The 18,001-nt window shown below is 44.0% G+C and overlaps 3 protein-coding genes across 3 annotated transcripts; all 3 read left to right on the top strand.

The window, feature by feature from the left end:
- The first annotated feature begins 272 nt into the window (after positions 1 to 272).
- On the top strand, positions 273 to 7,496 carry LOC124127859 (ceramide kinase-like). The gene is made up of 6 exons (XM_048399778.1): positions 273 to 323; positions 2,200 to 2,322; positions 2,664 to 2,727; positions 6,843 to 6,982; positions 7,103 to 7,177; positions 7,290 to 7,496. The coding sequence occupies exons 4-6, from the start codon at positions 6,871 to 6,873 to the stop codon at positions 7,448 to 7,450; spliced, it is 348 nt and encodes a 115-aa protein (XP_048255735.1). The 5' UTR covers positions 273 to 323; positions 2,200 to 2,322; positions 2,664 to 2,727; positions 6,843 to 6,870; the 3' UTR covers positions 7,451 to 7,496.
- A 131-nt stretch (positions 7,497 to 7,627) lies between these two features.
- Positions 7,628 to 16,246, top strand: LOC124127861. The gene is made up of 6 exons (XM_046491244.2): positions 7,628 to 7,710; positions 8,052 to 8,089; positions 8,872 to 9,065; positions 9,202 to 9,401; positions 9,647 to 9,733; positions 11,987 to 16,246. Exons 3-5 carry the CDS (start codon positions 8,982 to 8,984, stop codon positions 9,693 to 9,695), a joined length of 333 nt encoding a protein of 110 aa, XP_046347200.2. The 5' UTR covers positions 7,628 to 7,710; positions 8,052 to 8,089; positions 8,872 to 8,981; the 3' UTR covers positions 9,696 to 9,733; positions 11,987 to 16,246.
- LOC125381912 lies at positions 15,294 to 15,752 on the top strand. The gene has a single exon (XM_048399270.1). The coding sequence runs from the start codon at positions 15,294 to 15,296 to the stop codon at positions 15,750 to 15,752; it is 459 nt and encodes a 152-aa protein (XP_048255227.1).
- Positions 16,247 to 18,001: the final 1,755 nt, after the last annotated feature.

Consider the following 18,001-nt stretch of genomic DNA (forward strand, 5'->3'; position numbering starts at 1 on the left):
AACTGGACATGGTGAGTACAGGCGGGACAACAGACGGAATGGCTAGACAGTGTAGTTGATAAAACTGGACATGATGAGTACAGGCGGGACAACAGACGGAATGGCTAGACAGTGTAGTTGATAAAACTGGTAACATGGTGAGTACAGGCGGGACAAAAGAAGGAATTGCTAGACAGTGTAGGTGATAAAACTGGACATGGTGAGTACAGGCGGGACAAAACACGGAATGGCGAGACAGTGGAGGTGATAAAACTGGACATGGTGAGTACAGGCGGGACAAAAGAATGAATTGCTAGACTGTGTAGCTGATAAAACTGGACATGGTGAGTACAGGCGGGACAAAAGAAGGAATTGCTAGACTGTGTAGCTGATAAGACTGGACATGGTGAGTACAGGCGGGACAACAGACGGAATGGCTAGACAGTGTTGGTGATAAAACTGGACATGGTGAGTACAGGCGGGACAGCAGACGGAATGGCTAGACAGTGTAGCTGATAAGACTGGACATGGTGAGTACAGGCGGGACAACAGCCGGAATGGCTAGACAGTGTAGGTGATAAAACTGGACATGGTGAGTACAGGCGGGACAACAGCCGGAATGGCTAGACAGTGTAGTTGATAAAACTGGACATGGTGAGTACAGGCGGGACAACAGCCGGAATGGCTAGACAGTGTAGGTGATAAAACTGGACATGGTGAGTACAGGCGGGACAACAGCCGGAATGGCTAGACAGTGTAGGTGATAAAACTGGACATGGTGAGTACAGGCGGGACAACAGAAGGAATGGCGAGACAGTGTAGGTGATAAAACTGGACATGGTGAGTACAGGCGGGACAAAAGACGGAATGGCTAGACAGTGTAGTTGATAAAACTGGACATGGTGAGTACAGGCGGGACAACAGCCGGAATGGCTAGACAGTGTAGGTGATAAAACTGGACATGGTGAGTACAGGCGGGACAACAGAAGGAATGGCTAGACAGTGTAGCTGATAAGACTGGTCATGGTGAGTACGGGCGGGACAACAGACGGAATGGCTAGACAGTGTAGTTGATAAAACTTGACATGGTGAGTACAGGCGGGACAACAGCCGGAATGGCTAGACAGTGTAGTTGATAAAACTGGACATGGTGAGTACAGGCGGGACAAAAGAAGGAATGGCTAGACTGTGTAGGTGATAAAACTGGACATGGTGAGTACAGGCGGGACAAAAGAAGGAATTGCTAGACAGTGTAGTTGATAAAACTGGACATGGTGAGTACAGGCGGGACAAAAGACGGAATGGCGAGACAGTGGAGGTGATAAAACTGGACATGGTGAGTACAGGCGGGACAAAAGAAGGAATTGCTAGACTGTGTAGCTGATAAGACTGGACATCGTGAGTACAGGCGGGACAACAGACGGAATGGCTAGACAGTGTAGGTGATAAAACTGGACATGGTGAGTACAGGCGGGACAACAGACGGAATGGCTAGACTGTGTAGGTGATAAGACTGGACATGGTGAGTACAGGCGGGACAACAGCCGGAATGGCTAGACAGTGTAAGTGATAAAACTGGACATGGTGAGTACAGGCGGGACAACAGACGGAATGGCTAGACAGTGTAGGTGATAAAACTGGACATGGTGAGTACAGGCGGGACAACAGTCGGAATGGCTAGACAGTGGAGCTGATAAAACTGGACATCGTGAGTACAGGCGGGACAACAGACGGAATGGCTAGACAGTGTAGGTGATAAAACTGGACATGGTGAGTACAGGCGGGACAAAAGACGGAATGGCGAGACAGTGTAGGTGATAAAACTGGACATGGTGAGTACAGGCGGGACAAAAGACGGAATGGCGAGACAGTGTAGGTGATAAAACTGGACATGGTGAGTACTGGCGGGACAACAGACGGAATGGCTAGACAGTGTAGGTAATAAAACATGGTAGTGGGTGATAAAACTGGACATGGTGAGTACGGGCGGGACAACAGACGGAATGGCTAGACAGTGTAGGTGATAAAACTGGACATGGTGAGTACAGGCGGGACAACAGAAGGAATGGCTTCAATTTTTTCTTAGGAGGTTCGAAACTCTTAACATGTTCTGAAAATGTTTGGTTCCTTCTTTCAGAGAAACAAAATGTATTTCTTGAACCGCTGACTGAAAATGTTTTCTTTCTAAAACATGTCAGGCTACATTTCTTATTCACTCAGGTCGCCCTAAATGTCTGCTGACTCTGGTCAACCCAATCGGGGGACAGAAGAAAGGAGCCAAGCTGTACGAGACTATTGTAGAACCACTGTTTGCACTGGCGGGGATTGACGCGAAGCGTATAAGTAGGTGTTACTTAGTGAAAGTAAGGTCAACTGTTGGTCCATGGACATGTTAGTCGAGTAAGTCAACGTAGTACCCGTGCAGTATGCAGGTAGTCAAGCAGTTGCAAGCGGACAATGGGAGAACACGCTGGGAATGCCTGCCTCAGCGGTGATAGTACAACGGAATACAGGAAGGGAACACGTTTGGGCATTGGTACAAATTAGTGTTTAAAATTGGAATATGTTTCAATAAGTGTCATGGAGTGTTTAGAGTAGGCGTTAATGATACGTTTCCCTCATTAACGATGAACATCTGAAATACATGAACAAGATATAAACATGAAATACTGTTTACATTTCAGTCACAGAGAGATTCCGTCACGCAGAAGAGATCGCTGAGACATATGACTTCACTGATGTGGACGGGTAACTACGAGTCACATTACTTAAGAAATAGATTTGGTCGTTCCCGCATATTCTCACACGTTTCACGTCGATTGTCTGTACCTATTCTCCCAATACCGATTGTTATACCTCGCCTACCTTTGGGTGCGATCGCGCGGTCATTGCGTTCATCTGCGCTGTCCAGCTACATCTATGGGTAACAACTCACTGGACACTTCCCTCTCAAACATATCGTTGTCATATTTACGTCATCAAGTTGCGACCGCATGTTCGAATCTCCAGAAATTACGCCATGATAGAACGATGTTTTATCGTGAAATACACCACGCTTCGCTCTTCATTGTTCTTTGCGATTTCACACAGCACATGCTATTGTAGTAAAAACATTAGTGCCAAAATAAACAATAGTGTATACATATCTAAAAAACCTTCCAGTAAGTAGGTGAGCCTAACCAGGCGCATGCGTGGTAACTATTTTACACAAAAGGGAAAATTGGCAGAACCTGCGATTTATTATAACCCACGTGTCTCAATCTAAAATACATGCGGTGATTGGCAACACGTGAATATCGGTATGCATTCCATTATGTTGTAACAAATAACATTGTTAAAAGTTTCAAGTCATTATCAAAAAAGCGACATAGTCCTTCCAAATCCGATCCCACATGATGTAAGTTTTCTGTTTGAGAACTTCAGTCTCGGCCTGGCGTCTGGGGTTTCTGACATCCATGACACGCTTCGATGATGTTGCTGGTCTATTTACATGTTCATTCCAGTCTAACAAGGCCATATTCTTCCAAAAACGTTGAAACATCGTCACACAAGTTTTGTTTTGTTGGGATACTGCAACAGTAAATTGATGAAAACCTCAACAAAAAGCGTGTCTATAAAGCAGACATCGAATCGGGAAATTTAGAAATATGTAACCCATAGCGGGTAGTGGTGGCACGTTGTCCTGTGTACAGCGCACTGGTCACAAATATGTAACCCATAGCGGGTAGTGGTGGCACGTTGTCCTGTGTACAGCGCACTGGTCACAAATATGTAACCCTTAGCGGGTAGTGGTGGCACGTTGTCCTGTGTACAGCGCACTGGTCACAAATATGTAACCCTTAGCGGGTAGTGGTGGCACGTTGTCCTGTGTACAGCGCACTGGTCACAAATATGTAACCCATAGCGGGTAGTGGTGGCACGTTGTCCTGTGTACAGTGCACTGGTCACAAATATGTAACCCTTAGCGGGTAGTGGTGGCACGTTGTCCTGTGTACAGCGCACTGGTCACAAATATGTAACCCTTAGCGGGTAGTGGTGGCACGCTGCCCTGTGTACAGCGCACTGGTCACAAATATGTAACCCTTAGTGGGTAGTGGTGGCACGTTGTCCTGTGTACAGTGCACTGGTCACAAATATGTAACCCATAGCGGGTAGTGGTGGCACCTGGTCCTGTGTACAGCGCACTGGTCACAAATATGTAACCCATAGCGGGTAGTGGTGGCACGTTGTCCTGTGTACAGCGCACTGGTCACAAATATGTAACCCTTAGTGGGTAGTGGTGGCACGTTGTCCTGTGTACAGTGCACTGGTCACAAATATGTAACCCATAGCGGGCAGTGGTGGCACCTGGTCCTGTGTACAGCGCACTGGTCACAAATATGTAACCCATAGCGGAGAGTGGTGTCACCTGGTCCTGTGTACAGCGCACTGGTCACAAATATGTAACCCATAGCGGGTAGTGGTGGCACGTTGTCCTGTGTACAGCGCACTGGTCACAAATATGTAACCCATAGCGGGTAGTGGTGGCACGTTGTCCTGTGTACAGCGCACTGGTCACAAATATGTAACCCATAGCGGGTAGTGGTGGCACCTGGTCCTGTGTACAGCGCACTGCTCACAAATATGTAACCCATAGCGGGTAGTGGTGGCACCTGGTCCTGTGTACAGCGCACTGGTCACAAATATGTAACCCATAGCGGGTAGTGGTGGCACCTGGTCCTGTGTACAGCGCACTGGTCACAAATATGTAACCCATGGCGGGTAGTGGTGGCACCTGGTCCTGTGTACAGCGCACTGGTCACAAATATGTAACCCATAGCGGGTAGTGGTGGCACCTGGTCCTGTGTACAGCGCACTGCTCACAAATATGTAACCCATAGCGGGTAGTGGTGGCACCTGGTCCTGTGTACAGCGCACTGGTCACAAATATGTAACCCATAGCGGGTAGTGGTGGCACCTGGTCCTGTGTACAGCGCACTGGTCACAAATATGTAACCCATAGCGGGTAGTGGTGGCACCTGGTCCTGTGTACAGCGCACTGGTCACAAATATGTAACCCATAGCGGGTAGTGGTGGCACCTGGTCCTGTGTACAGCGCACTGGTCACAAATATGTAACCCATAGCGGGTAGTGGTGGCACCTGGTCCTGTGTACAGCGCACTGGTCACAAATATGTAACCCATAGCGGGTAGTGGTGGCACCTGGTCCTGTGTACAGCGCACTGGTCACAAATATGTAACCCATAGCGGGTAGTGGTGGCACCTGGTCCTGTGTACAGCGCACTGGTCACAAATATGTAACCCTTAGCGGGTAGTGGTGGCACCTGGTCCTGTGTACAGCGCACTGGTCACAAATATGTAACCCATAGCCGGTAGTGGTGGCACCTGGTCCTGTGTACAGCGCACTGGTCACAAATATGTAACCCATAGCGGGTAGCGGTGGCACCTGGTCCTGTGTACAGCGCACTGGTCACAAATATGTAACCCATAGCGGGTAGTGGTGGCACCTGGTCCTGTGTACAGCGCACTGGTCACAAATATGTAACCCTTAGCGGGTAGTGGTGGCACCTGGTCCTGTGTACAGCGCACTGGTCACAAATATGTAACCCATAGCGGGTAGTGCTGGCACCTGGTCCTGTGTACAGCGCACTGGTCACAAATATGTAACCCATAGCGGGTAGTGGTGGCACCTGGTCCTGTGTACAGCGCACTGGTCACAAATATGTAACCCATAGCGGGTAGTGGTGGCACCTGGTCCTGTGTACGGTCTCGGAGAGTACTTGCATGGGTGACCGCGTTCAGCAGCTTGACTCCTGAGAATTTCTAGGGCTTCGGTCCTGCCCAACACTGAAGAACATGTTCCACATGTGGCAAGTGACTTTGTTCGAAATTTGCCTCTGTTCAACCAGCAGTGAGTGGATACCCGGTAGAATGAGATGGTAATGTGGCTGTGAACCGTCTAGCGCCCCGCGGGCAGATTGACTTGTATACTCCTCAGGGAGATGAGAATCAAAATCAAGTGCACACTGATCCATTTACCGGGGTTAAAATAGTGTAGCGCTATAAGTATCCAGTTGGTGGTTAGAATCTGGCACATTATAAATACACTTTTTAATGTAAAATGTCTTGGTAATTAATGAACAATACATAAGATTGTAACAAACTTTTCCCACGGTAAAATCATCTTTCATGTAATCCAAATTCTATCGGTTTCTAATGTCAACTAAGAGCATGCTACAAAAGCCATTCGAAGTTTCTTCAAAACTCGGGATGTGATTGTGATGCCGCAGTGCAGGACGTGTCGTGAAGCATTGTGCACTTTGTGATGCCGCAGTGCAGGACGTGTCGTGAAGCATTGTGCACTTTGTGATGCCGCAGTGCAGGACGTGTCGTGAAGCATTGTGCACTTTGTGATGCCGCAGTGCAGGACGTGTCGTGAAGCATTGTGCACTTTGTGATGCCGCAGTGCAGGACGTGTCGTGAAGCATTGTGCACTTTGTGATGCCGCAGTGCAGGACGTGTCGTGAAGCATTGTGCACTTTGTGGTGAAAAACATGAAACTTGGTACAGCTGTAGGTAATACCATTCCAAATATTTCAAGATTTGGTGCACAACCTAACTATATAACGAAAAAAGAACATTTTGAGATGTATTTTCCCAACACTGCATATGAACATCATTGTATCATAATAATTATCTTGATTTAGAGAATCTAAAGTGTGAAACAAATATGCATTTCTTTCCTTTTCGGTATATCTTTGTTATTTTCTTAATTATAGCCATTTAACTATACCCATGATTAGGCTATGTTTGCAATCCTAATCCAGCTTACGGACGGTGATGGTGTGAACACTTCTCGCACAGGCTCATCGTGTCCGGCGGGGACGGGTTGATGCAGGAGGTCATCCACGGACTAATCCCCCGGTTTAATAAAAGAGTCAACTTCAATGACCCTGATGTTGAACTGAAACCTCTACCCATCACACTCGGCGCTCTGCCCACAGGTAGGAAAGTGAGACATCTGTATCCTGATATGTACTTTATATACTGATTATGAAACATATAATAACGGCATGGAGTGGGATATACAAGCAATGCGACTACATGGTGTTATTCTACTTCAGGCACGGGTAACGGAATCTGTATGGCATGTCACGGATGCACGGACCTGGAGACTGCAACTTTGGCGGTTGTTAGAGGTGAGACGGCTTGTGTCTCGCTTACTCCAGTAAGAACTATCGATCACATAAATATAAGTATATTATTATTGTATTTATTGTGGTTTTGCTAGTCTTTGCTTGACGTTTTCAGGCGAGAAACACTGTCTGAACATTGTCAGCATCCACGGATCTCCCGGCCCTTTGGTAGGATATGCAGTGTTTGCCTCAGGGTATGGTTTCTGGGCTGATCTGTTCCGGAACGCTGATGACCATCGGTGGCTCAAGACATACCGTTACCTAGGTGGGCGTTAGCAACTCATATATACAGCGTAATAACGCCTGTATTTCTGGGAATTTCTTCTTTCTAAAAATAAACAAGAAACAAATACAAAATACAACTCAATCAATCATCACCAAAATTTATTGCATGCGTTACTCGCCGTTATTACTTCAGTACTGCAGTTACCTTCTGTATTTCAGTGGGTGCATTTTAAAATTCTGTTCTCGGGGAAGCGGGAGTTCTCTGTTGAGGGGGAATACTTGCCCATTGCTCGACCAGACAAACACATCCGGTAGGCGGCAGGCACGGGGGAACGGAGAGTGAGTGAGTGAGTTTGGTTTTACGCCGCTTTTAGCAATATTCCAGCAATATCACGGCGGGGGACACCAGAAATGGGCTTCACACATTGTACCCATGTCGGGAATCGAACCCGGGAACGGAGAGTACCAATAAACCTGTTTTCGCATTCTTTTAAAATGATCTTTCATATATATTATAACCGATTAAACTGAAAATTTAAAGAAATTTTCCTGTCATTTGTGCTTTTAATTTATTCAAATTTATATTTTTCTGTCTGATATGCATCTGTTCAGTTCCTAATCAATAGCTTAAATGTGTACTCTGTTGTACCAGCGCTGCTGAAGACATTGCGAGGAACACTGACACAGAAGGTGAATATAAGGCAGAAAGCTGGATTATGAGACCTGTTATCAGTTTCCGTTTCTTTGTATCGTCACCGGTGCAATTACTTAATTTAAATTATCCCATCTCTCCTGGGTCGCAAATCAATCGAAGTTAAGATACGTCGGGCGCGGAGAGTCCTTGGAGGGGTGACCGTTTTTCCTGAGTCCCGAGAGTTTCTAGGGCTTCGGTACTGTAGCACATGCGGTGTCACCTTAGGCAAGTGCCTCTGTTCATTAAACTTCTAGCGTTTCACAGGCAGCTTGGGTTGCATACTCCCCAGGTGGGAATGAATATCGAGTGCATAGTGATCATGGACCGTGATAATATATATCAGCGCTATATAAATGAATTATTATTATTATTGTTGTTCAAACTTGTGTGAGTGAGGTTGTGGGGCACATGTAATACTCTCGCACTATTAAGGCGGGGGTGGAGTTTGAAATAATAAATAGCACTAACCGCAAGGTGAATCCTGAAACCCAGGTTACAAGGAGGTTGAACTGTGAATACTACAATAACCTTGGTTTAGAGATCAATACTGAAAACCCTCAGATACCAACCACCGTTAGATACTTCCTTGTGTACACCCATGATTCCGTGAATTTCACTCATTCCACGATGGATGTAATGTCAGAGGAATCTGAACACAGTCTAGGAGAGCAATGTTCTCATCATTCTAAACATTTGCAGTGAAAACTAAATATGTTGTTATGCTGTGGACGAGCGGCAGTGTAAATTCAGTTGTGGTTTTGTCTTGTGTCTTTTGTAGGCTGGGTCAAGTTCTCTGGCACCTTTACTGGGATCAACAGCTTCCCGGGTGGATTCTACAGGGGGGAGGGGTCGCCTGGGGGGTTACTCTGGGGTCAGGATGGCGCTGGTATGAACATGTATCTAGAGAAACAGACAAGCAAGATATCCTACCTAAAATGGATGCTGGGCATTTCTAGAAGAGAAGGCGACCTGGTAAGTTGCAGTGTCAAGAAGGAACGGTACTCACATTCAAAAGATACGATGCATAGTGGTATTGAAAATGTTAACAATGACTTGTCTCGTGTTCTGTGTAAAGGTATTGTTGCTATCGTTGGTAGTTTGTCTCCAGAACGTGCTGCAGTGCAATGCTGATCATATCGAGGAGCACTATGTGAGGGCGTTCAGGTTCCGTCTGACGACGTCCGACTCTGCCAGGGAGGCACATGGCGAGGCTTGCAGTCCCACTGAGGACATGAGAAGAGAACTCCAGCATTTGGTCTTTCTGGACGGGGAGGTCCGACACATGGAAACCTTATCAATGGATGTCAGGTATGGTGATAAATACGTACTCCAGCTGTATAAACAAAGGTGTGTCAAGTAAGTGGGACACAGATGTCCAGTTTCTGTGGCAAAAAAAAAAAATGTTTGATCTATAAAAACTGACGATACAGGGTTTCAAGGTATAACCAGGATGTTCGTAGCAACTTCAAGACAGAATCTTTAGAAAACGTTCTTGTTCCATCACTATGGGAAGGCGTGTGTCCAATGCTAGTGTTAGAACCTTTCTGTTCCAGGATTCTGCGAAATGTCACAGAATTCTTTTGTGCAAAGCCTACTGCCTAGATACCATTATCACGCTGAATGCAGTGAATAAGTGACACGTAAGTATTGTATGGTCTAGGCCTTGACGACCTTAAGCACCGAACAATGATTGTATAGTATTGACATATACTGCAGCACCGAACAATGATTGTAAAGTATTGACATATACTGCAGCACCGAACAATGATTGTAAAGTATTGACATATACTGCAGCACCGAACAATGATTGTATAGTATTGACATATACTGCAGCACCGAACAATGATTGTATAGTATTGACATAAACTGCAGCATCGACCAATGATTGTAAAGTATTGACATATACTGCAGCACAGAACAATGATTGTATAGTATTGACATATACTGCAACACCGAACAATGATTGTATAGTATTGACATATACTGCAGCACCGAACAATGATTGTACAGTTTTGACATATACTGCAGCACCGAACAATGATTGTACAATATTGACATATACTGCAGCACCAAACAATGATTGTAAAGTATTGACATATACTGCAGCACCGAACAATGATTGTATAGTATTGACATATACTGCAGCACCGAAGAGTGATTGTAAAGAATTGACATATACTGCAGCACCGAACAGTGATTGTATAGTATTGACATATACTGCAGCACCGAACAATGATTGTATAGTATTGATATATACTGCAGCACCGAACAGTGATTGTTCAGTATTGACATATACTGCAGAACCGAACAATGATTGTAAAGTATTAACATATATTGCAGCATCGTACAATGATGGTACAGTATTGACATATACTGCAGCACAGAACAATGATTGTAAAGTATTGACATATACTGCAGCACCGAACAATGATTGTACAGTTTTGACATATACTGCAGCACCGAACAATGATTGTACAGTTTTGACATATACTGCAGAACCGAACAATGATTGTAAAGTATTAACATATATTGCAGCATCGTACAGTGATGGTACAGTATTGACATATACTGCAGCACCGAACAATGATTGTATAGTATTGACATATACTGCAGCACCGAACGAAAATTGTAAATATTTACATATACTGCAGCACCGAACAATGATTGTATAGTATTGACATATACTGCAGCACCGAACAATGATTGTACAGTATTGACATATACTGCAGCAACGAACAATGATTGTACAGTATTGATATATACTGCAGCACCGAACAATGATTGTTTAGTATTGATATATACTGCAGCACCGATAAATGATTGTACAGTATTGACATATACTGCAGCACCGAACAATGATTGTATAGTATTGACATATACTGCAGCACCGAACAATGATTGTAAAGTATTTACATATACTGCAGCACCGAACAATGACTGTATAGTATTGACATATACTGCAGCACCGAACAATGATTGTACAGTATTGACAGATACTGCAGCACCGAACAGTGATTGTAAAGTATTGACATATACTGCAGCACCGAACAATGATTATACAGTATTGACATATACTGCAGCACCGAACAGTGATTGTATAGTATTGACATATACTGCAGCACCGAACAATGATTGTACAGTATTGACATATACTGCAGCACCGAACAATGATTGTAAAGTATTGACATATACTGCAGCACCGAACAATTATTGTACAGTATTGACATATACTGCAGCACCGAACAATGATTGTATAGTATTGACATATACTGCAGCACCGAACAATGATTGTATAGTATTGACATATACTGCAGCACCGAACAATGACTGTACAGTAGTGACATATACTGCAGCACCGAACAGTGATTGTAAAGTATTGACATATACTGCAGCACCGAACAGTGATTGTAAAGTATTGACATATACTGCAGCACCGACCAATAATTGTAAAGTATTGACATATACTGCAGCACCGAACAATGATTGTTCTCATAGACGGAGACACACACACACACACACACACACACACACACACACACACACACACACACACACAAAAACATGACATCTCTTGTTTGACAGAAGTCATGCGCCACTCATAGACGGAGACACACACACACACACACACACACACACATGACATCTCTTGTTTGACAGAAGTCATGCGCCACTCATAGACGGAGACACATACACACACACACACACACACACACACACACACACACACACACACACACACACACACACACACACACACACACACACACACACATGACATTTCTTGTTTGACAGAGGTACGAGACATTATGTTGAGTGTCATTGTTGTGTTCGTGTATTATTTTCGTAAATATTCCTAAGTAATAGAGATGTGTAAAGTCCAAATTACATTCCAGGTTTCTGACGACGAAAGGGGCATTACATGCTGTGCCTGGACCTATGTATGATATCATCCCTGTAGGCTCACAATGATCCATCGCTTCAAGATCAACAGACATGCGAGAGTGGATGAATCTGTAAGAAAACATGAACAACATATTGCAGAAGAACATCATTAATGTTTTGAACGTGATATCAGTTTGTGTTTGAACAAGTGTGGTACATGCTTCTGTTACGGAATTGAGATCTACTTATTCTTTCCTGCATGTGTGTTTCTGTACTCTGTTTCAGGAACGGCCCTTCCCACGAGGAATGTGACAAAGCAATAGTCAGCCAGCAAAATAATTTGTGATAGATAGAGATAGAGAGACAGATAGAGAGAGATTTATCATAAAAAAATGTCTTCCTAATTTTTTAAGAACGCCATCATTTGTCTGTTTAAAGAGTAATGTGTATATTCAAGGCCCTTATCGTCACCTTATCTTCATCATTGTATCTTCCAAATAGTCCAGCGGATTATGCCATATTATTCAAAATTCGTGCACTTTGTGGTAAAAGCATGAAATTTGGCATCAATATACATAATACCAATACGGCTAAATTTAGATATAGTGCCATCGTTGACTTGACCTCATGCGACCTTGGCGGCTATTCTTTGCAACTAAAATAGCTGGAGCCATAATATTGGTGTGTAAATAAATGTGTTTTATCTCCAAGTAAGTTGAAAACCTCGTTGAGTGTGTTAACCCTTGATAATTGGAAATATTCCTAATAATATGGCATCAACGCGTATGGCGGGCGACTCTCCTATCGGTCACTGAAGAAGTATAACCCATCCAAGATAAGCATATTGGGAGTGTTTGTTAAATTGTCTCCGCTGTTAAGGGTTAAAAATACCTAATACTCATATCTCAAGACGAAAAAGTTTTCAATTGCAGTTTATTGGTTACACATACATATACCAGCAACATCCATCACTCTTGCACAGTGCAGTACAGCTTAATGCTGCTTTCACGCACTTGCAGTTTGCTCACAACCTTTTGTGCAGCCACATCGCAGTAGTTCTCTGCACACTGTGCTGGCCTGTGGGAGGCTGCTCCAAATGACTTCCCATGTTCCTCTATCAGTTCTTGTCCAACCCCATCCTTCTGGTCGTGGTATGTCAACCACTGGTCTAAGAACCTGGCTCCAAAAATGCCCAGCCTGGTAAGCTACTCTTCTCACGTGGTGTAGAAGGGCATATTGTGTTGGTGAAATGTTGTTCACATCTCTTCCTTTGTGTGCAAAGAGATCCACTCTTGCCTCGTTCACATGACACTTCAAGCTGGTTTTGTCATTTGTAGAACAAAAGCTCTCTCTACAGTGTCCATAGACCTATCGACATCTGTCAGTTGTGGCTGGTTCATTAGTGCAGCAAACTCATTAGTGACCTCATGGTACATATTCCATATGCCCCACGCTTCTTTCTTTCCCCTTTCGGCGATGCAGGAGACAGTGTCAAATCCTGTCAAGGCAAAGTGACATGGGAAGTGCGAGACTTTTGTCTGGTCTAATTGCTAAAGCGATGTCATGTGCCGGAATCAGTCAGAAGCGTTTGCCTGTTCCAAAGGCCATCCACAAAGCAGTAAGTAGCATTCTTAGCTGTACAGCAAGCACAACAGCATCACTGTCCACTGTACGGATGAGAATCTTGTACTGTTTAGCTGCATCAGCGACATGGACCATAATTCGGCTGTCTGCTTCCTCGTGTGTGCAAGGCGCTAGTCCTTCTGTTGTTCTAGGCAGTTGACAGACAACATCCTCGTGCAGTGTGCTAATGACTTGCTTGTCGGTTTGGATAGTGTTGGCTTCTGTGCTGAGAAACACGAATGGTTCTTTCTTATTGTCAGCAAGTTTCAAGTAGTCTCCCAAAAAGTATCCCAGTTTTTTTAGATTGGATTGTTTGGCTGTACTCGACGGCGCCCTCCTTTACCTCTCTTAGCTCGTGTTTGTTCTTTCAAAGAGTTTGACCTATATTCATCCCAAACAATATCTATTCGTTGGCACTTGGTATGGTAGAAAGACATCCTGAGAATACTCTTTGAAAGTCTTTGTTGAACCTGGCTTCAACATGTGAACTATTGCTGGCCCATCTATCACTACAACCTTTGTACCTGTATTTATCTCATCTTGCTTCAGCAAAACATCTTCCAGGCATTAAACTATGTCAGATTTAGTGCCAAGCCTGAGTTTGCCCCTGTCTGAAAGGGATGGTGGGCATACCTGATCCTTTTATTATTATCATTATTATTATTATTATTATTTATTGGGTCGTCTATAGATTTTGACCTTCCTACAAGACGCTCTTTCACAAATGCAGTGTATTGTTCACATCCAAGCCTTTCAAGCATGTCAGGTGTCTTCTGTGCATCATCAAATGAAACTTCAAAGTCATTGATGAGACGTGCCATCTCAGGTCCACTGACCATCCATCTCTGGAGAGTAGCTCGATTCTCAGTCACCCCAACAGCTCCACCATCATCTTTTACCACAGCATGATTCTGCTCATGTGCTTGATCAATAGCAATTCTTGAGTAAGCATGAGTTGTCTTGTTCACTTTGAACTGTCCATTCAAGAACTGAGCATAGATATTTGGGTGCAGCTTTTACGGAGGTGGACTAATATCCATCGTGCATAGTGGTAGTGATCAAGAGAGAAAACAAGCTTGGTCAGAGAATCGACATACAGATGGAAGTTGCCAGTACGAATAGATCGCACAAACACAAGCATGGTGAGTTGTAGTTCAAGGACCATGAACCAGAACTTGAACGTCGGATGACACTCCTGTTGCACAATACACCAGACTTCAAGGCACTGTATCTTCATTCTAATATGCTGAGATGGTTAAAATGTGTGCTAAAGTTCGTGCTTTTACCACAATGTGCAAGATTTACTGTGTTAAAAGGTCACTTGTCACAGTGAAATACCTTGAACAACTGATTCAAGGTTTTGTTGATCTCACCCTGTGACATTATTTCAATAACAAAAGATTTCACTATCACACAATTGCTTGAGGTTCAAAATTTATCAAACAACCCTCATACACGCACACGCACACACGCGCACACACACACACGCACACACACACACACACACACACACACATACACACATGCATCCGTTAACATCACCAGTGTGGGGTAAATGTACTCGCCCATCTTACAGAGTGTGGTTGGCAAGTATATGTACAAGTAGGAGGCAATGTTTGTTACAGTAGAGTAGATATTGTTATGCTGGAGTAGAGAAGCCTGTTATGTACACACAAGGCACGAATGCAGTTCACCATGGAGGAAGAAACCAATCGACAGCCCACCTTCCTTGATGTACTCGTACAGAAAGATAGTAACGACAAACTCCAGACCACTGTGTATCGGAAACCTACCCACACAGATCAATACATACACTATGCCTCCAACCATCCACCTCAAGTCAAGAAAGGAATTGTTTCAACCCCAGCAAGACGAGCTCAAAACATCTGTTCCACGAAGCAACATCTAACTACTGAACTAAACCAGCTCAAACAAGTATTTACACAGTATAACCTCTATCCTGAGCAACTAGTACAACAGACGATACAGAACATCACCAAGAAATCTCGGAAATCCCCCTGTCAACAGTCTGCGCCCTTTGTAATCAGCCTCCCTTACTTTGGAACAGTAAGCCACAAAATCCAGAGACTCTTAAAGAAACAGGCCAACATTGATGTAATTTTCAAGAGAGGTCATACCATTCAGAACAATTAAAGCCACATGGAAACCATCATCGAGCCACAAGCTAGAACCACCAGGAGCAGTGTACCACATTCCATGCAACTGTGGACAAGCTTACATAGGAGAAACATCTAGGCCCCTCAAAACCCGAATAAAAGAACATCAAAGTTCAGTCTCCAAATATGACTCTAAATCAGCTCTACCAGACCACATCCGTGACAACCCAAGCCACAGCATTCAGTGGGAGAGAGTCACAGCCCTCAACACCAACCTCAAAGACAAAAATATATATACCGTGTAATATACAATGACAGAAATATATAATATGTGTAGCATACACTGAACGAATATATAAATGTAATGAATAAGTTCAATGAGAGAGTTGACATGATCCACACATATACTACATTGTATATGTACGAGGGCTGGCTGAAAAGTTCTAAGCCTAAGTGGGATATCTCAATCGGATTGAAACAAACTTTTACCACCAACAAGTACAATCATTTAATGAATCATAGACATAAGAACTGAAACTGTAGTGTTATTATTGTCTTTGTACCAGACCATCTTGTGAACCTACCCATTGAAATCACCAGAAATGGACAAAACTGGCTATAGGGCAGTCATCAAGTACCTGCAACTGAAAGGGCTAACTCCAACACAGATACATGCTGACATGGTCTCCACTTTAGGGGATGATGCCCCTTCCTTTTCCACTGTAAAGAAGTGGGCTGCGGAATTCAAGCGTGACAGAGAGAGCCTTGACGATGACCCGCGTCCAGGAAGGCCTTCAACAGCAACCATTCTGGAAAACATTACCCGGGTGCATGACATGGTGATGGCTGATCAACGATTGACCACTCGACATATTGCCAGTGGTGTGGGCATCCCTCGTGAGAGGGTTGAGCACATTATCACCAACGAGTTGGGAATGACAAAAGTTTCTGCAAGATGGGTGCCAAAACTCTTGACAGCGGATCAGAAACGTGTCAGATTCCTGACGTCCCGTGACAATTTATGCCGTTTTGAAGCAGATCCCGATGATTTTTTGGCCCGATTTGTAACCATGGATGAGACCTGGATTCATCACTTTCAACCAGAAACCAAAATTCAGTCTTAACAATGGAAGCATCCGGAATCACCAGCCCCCCAAAAAGCCAGGTCGGTTCCTTCTGCTGGAAAGGTGATGGCTTCAGTCTTTTTAGTTTCCAGGGGTATTCTGCTGATTGACTATCTTGAAAAAGGCCAGACTATCAATGGAAGATATTATGCTGACCTACTGAGACAGTTGCGTGAAGCTATCAAAGCTAAGCGACGGGGAATGCTCACTAAAGGAGTCCTGTTCCACCAAGACAATGCTCCTGTTCACAAATCGGTGGTTGCCATGTCAGCGATCCATGATTGTGGCTTCGAACTCATTGACCATCCCCCTTATTCACCCGATTTGGCCCCGTCAGACTTCCACCTGTTTCCCAAAATGAAAAAGGAACTAGCCGGTCACCATTTTCCTAGTAATGATGACGTCATTTCCGCTGTGAATGACTTTTCTAAGGACGGTTGAAGAAAATTTCTTCTTGACCGGCATCCAGGCCTTGCAGCATCGCAGGCAAAAGTGTGTAAATCTGGAAGGGGACTATGTGGATAAATAAATGAAAACCATCGTCTTGGTACGGGTCTTTCACAGTTAGGCTTAGAACTTTTCAGCCAGCCCTCGTACATACCCCCGGCGTTCCATCAACTCATCAAATGCCCCAATCAGCCATAATTCCGTTGTTTATATTACTGGCTTCATCCTTTGTTTATGTCACTGACTTCACCGATGATTGTCATCACTACCCTTGTGTACATAACAGGCTTTTCTACTCCAGTATAACAATATCTACTCTTCAGTATAAACATTGCCTCCTACTTGTATATATACTTGCCAACCACACTCTGTATATCACTTGCTTGATAACGATGTTAGAACCTACACCGAAACGTCGCTCTTAATTGTAATAAAGAAGTTGTTTATCCATAAATTCTTATCCTTACTTAGTACTCCAACTTCTAAATGCCTATCAAAGAAGTCTCTGTGATGATCCAGGTCAGTTTCAGAAGGCATAACGCAATGCCCTTGTGTAGTATGGGAAATATCAAGTCTAAGGGGAACTTATCTGTTATTTATCGAGGCGTATAGAGAGATACTTTTGATTAATTACTCTATCTCTATCTTTAAATTAACGATGAAGCAAAAACTACAACCCCGATTGTGACTCAAATGAAGTCATCTCAGTCAGGTG

The sequence above is a fragment of the Haliotis rufescens genome, unplaced genomic scaffold, assembly GCF_023055435.1.
Source record: "Haliotis rufescens isolate VD_foot unplaced genomic scaffold, xgHalRufe1.0.p SCAF_2, whole genome shotgun sequence".
NCBI lineage: Eukaryota > Metazoa > Mollusca > Gastropoda > Lepetellida > Haliotidae > Haliotis > Haliotis rufescens.

What these genes read in the sequence shown, in the direction of transcription:
- LOC124127859 (XM_048399778.1), top strand. Translation starts at nt 6,871, where the DNA reads ATGCAGGAGGTCATCCACGGACTAATCCCCCGGTTTAATAAAAGAGTC. An exon ending in ACTCGGCGCTCTGCCCACAG is followed by an intron (nt 6,983 to 7,102) that starts GTAGGAAAGTGA and finishes ATTCTACTTCAG; the next exon opens with GCACGGGTAACGGAATCTGT. An exon ending in AACTTTGGCGGTTGTTAGAG is followed by an intron (nt 7,178 to 7,289) that starts GTGAGACGGCTT and finishes TGACGTTTTCAG; the next exon opens with GCGAGAAACACTGTCTGAAC.
- LOC124127861 (XM_046491244.2), top strand. Translation starts at nt 8,982, where the DNA reads ATGAACATGTATCTAGAGAAACAGACAAGCAAGATATCCTACCTAAAA. An exon ending in CTAGAAGAGAAGGCGACCTG is followed by an intron (nt 9,066 to 9,201) that starts GTAAGTTGCAGT and finishes GTTTGTCTCCAG; the next exon opens with AACGTGCTGCAGTGCAATGC. An exon ending in ACCTTATCAATGGATGTCAG is followed by an intron (nt 9,402 to 9,646) that starts GTATGGTGATAA and finishes TTTCTGTTCCAG; the next exon opens with GATTCTGCGAAATGTCACAG.
- LOC125381912 (XM_048399270.1), top strand. Translation starts at nt 15,294, where the DNA reads ATGGAGGAAGAAACCAATCGACAGCCCACCTTCCTTGATGTACTCGTA.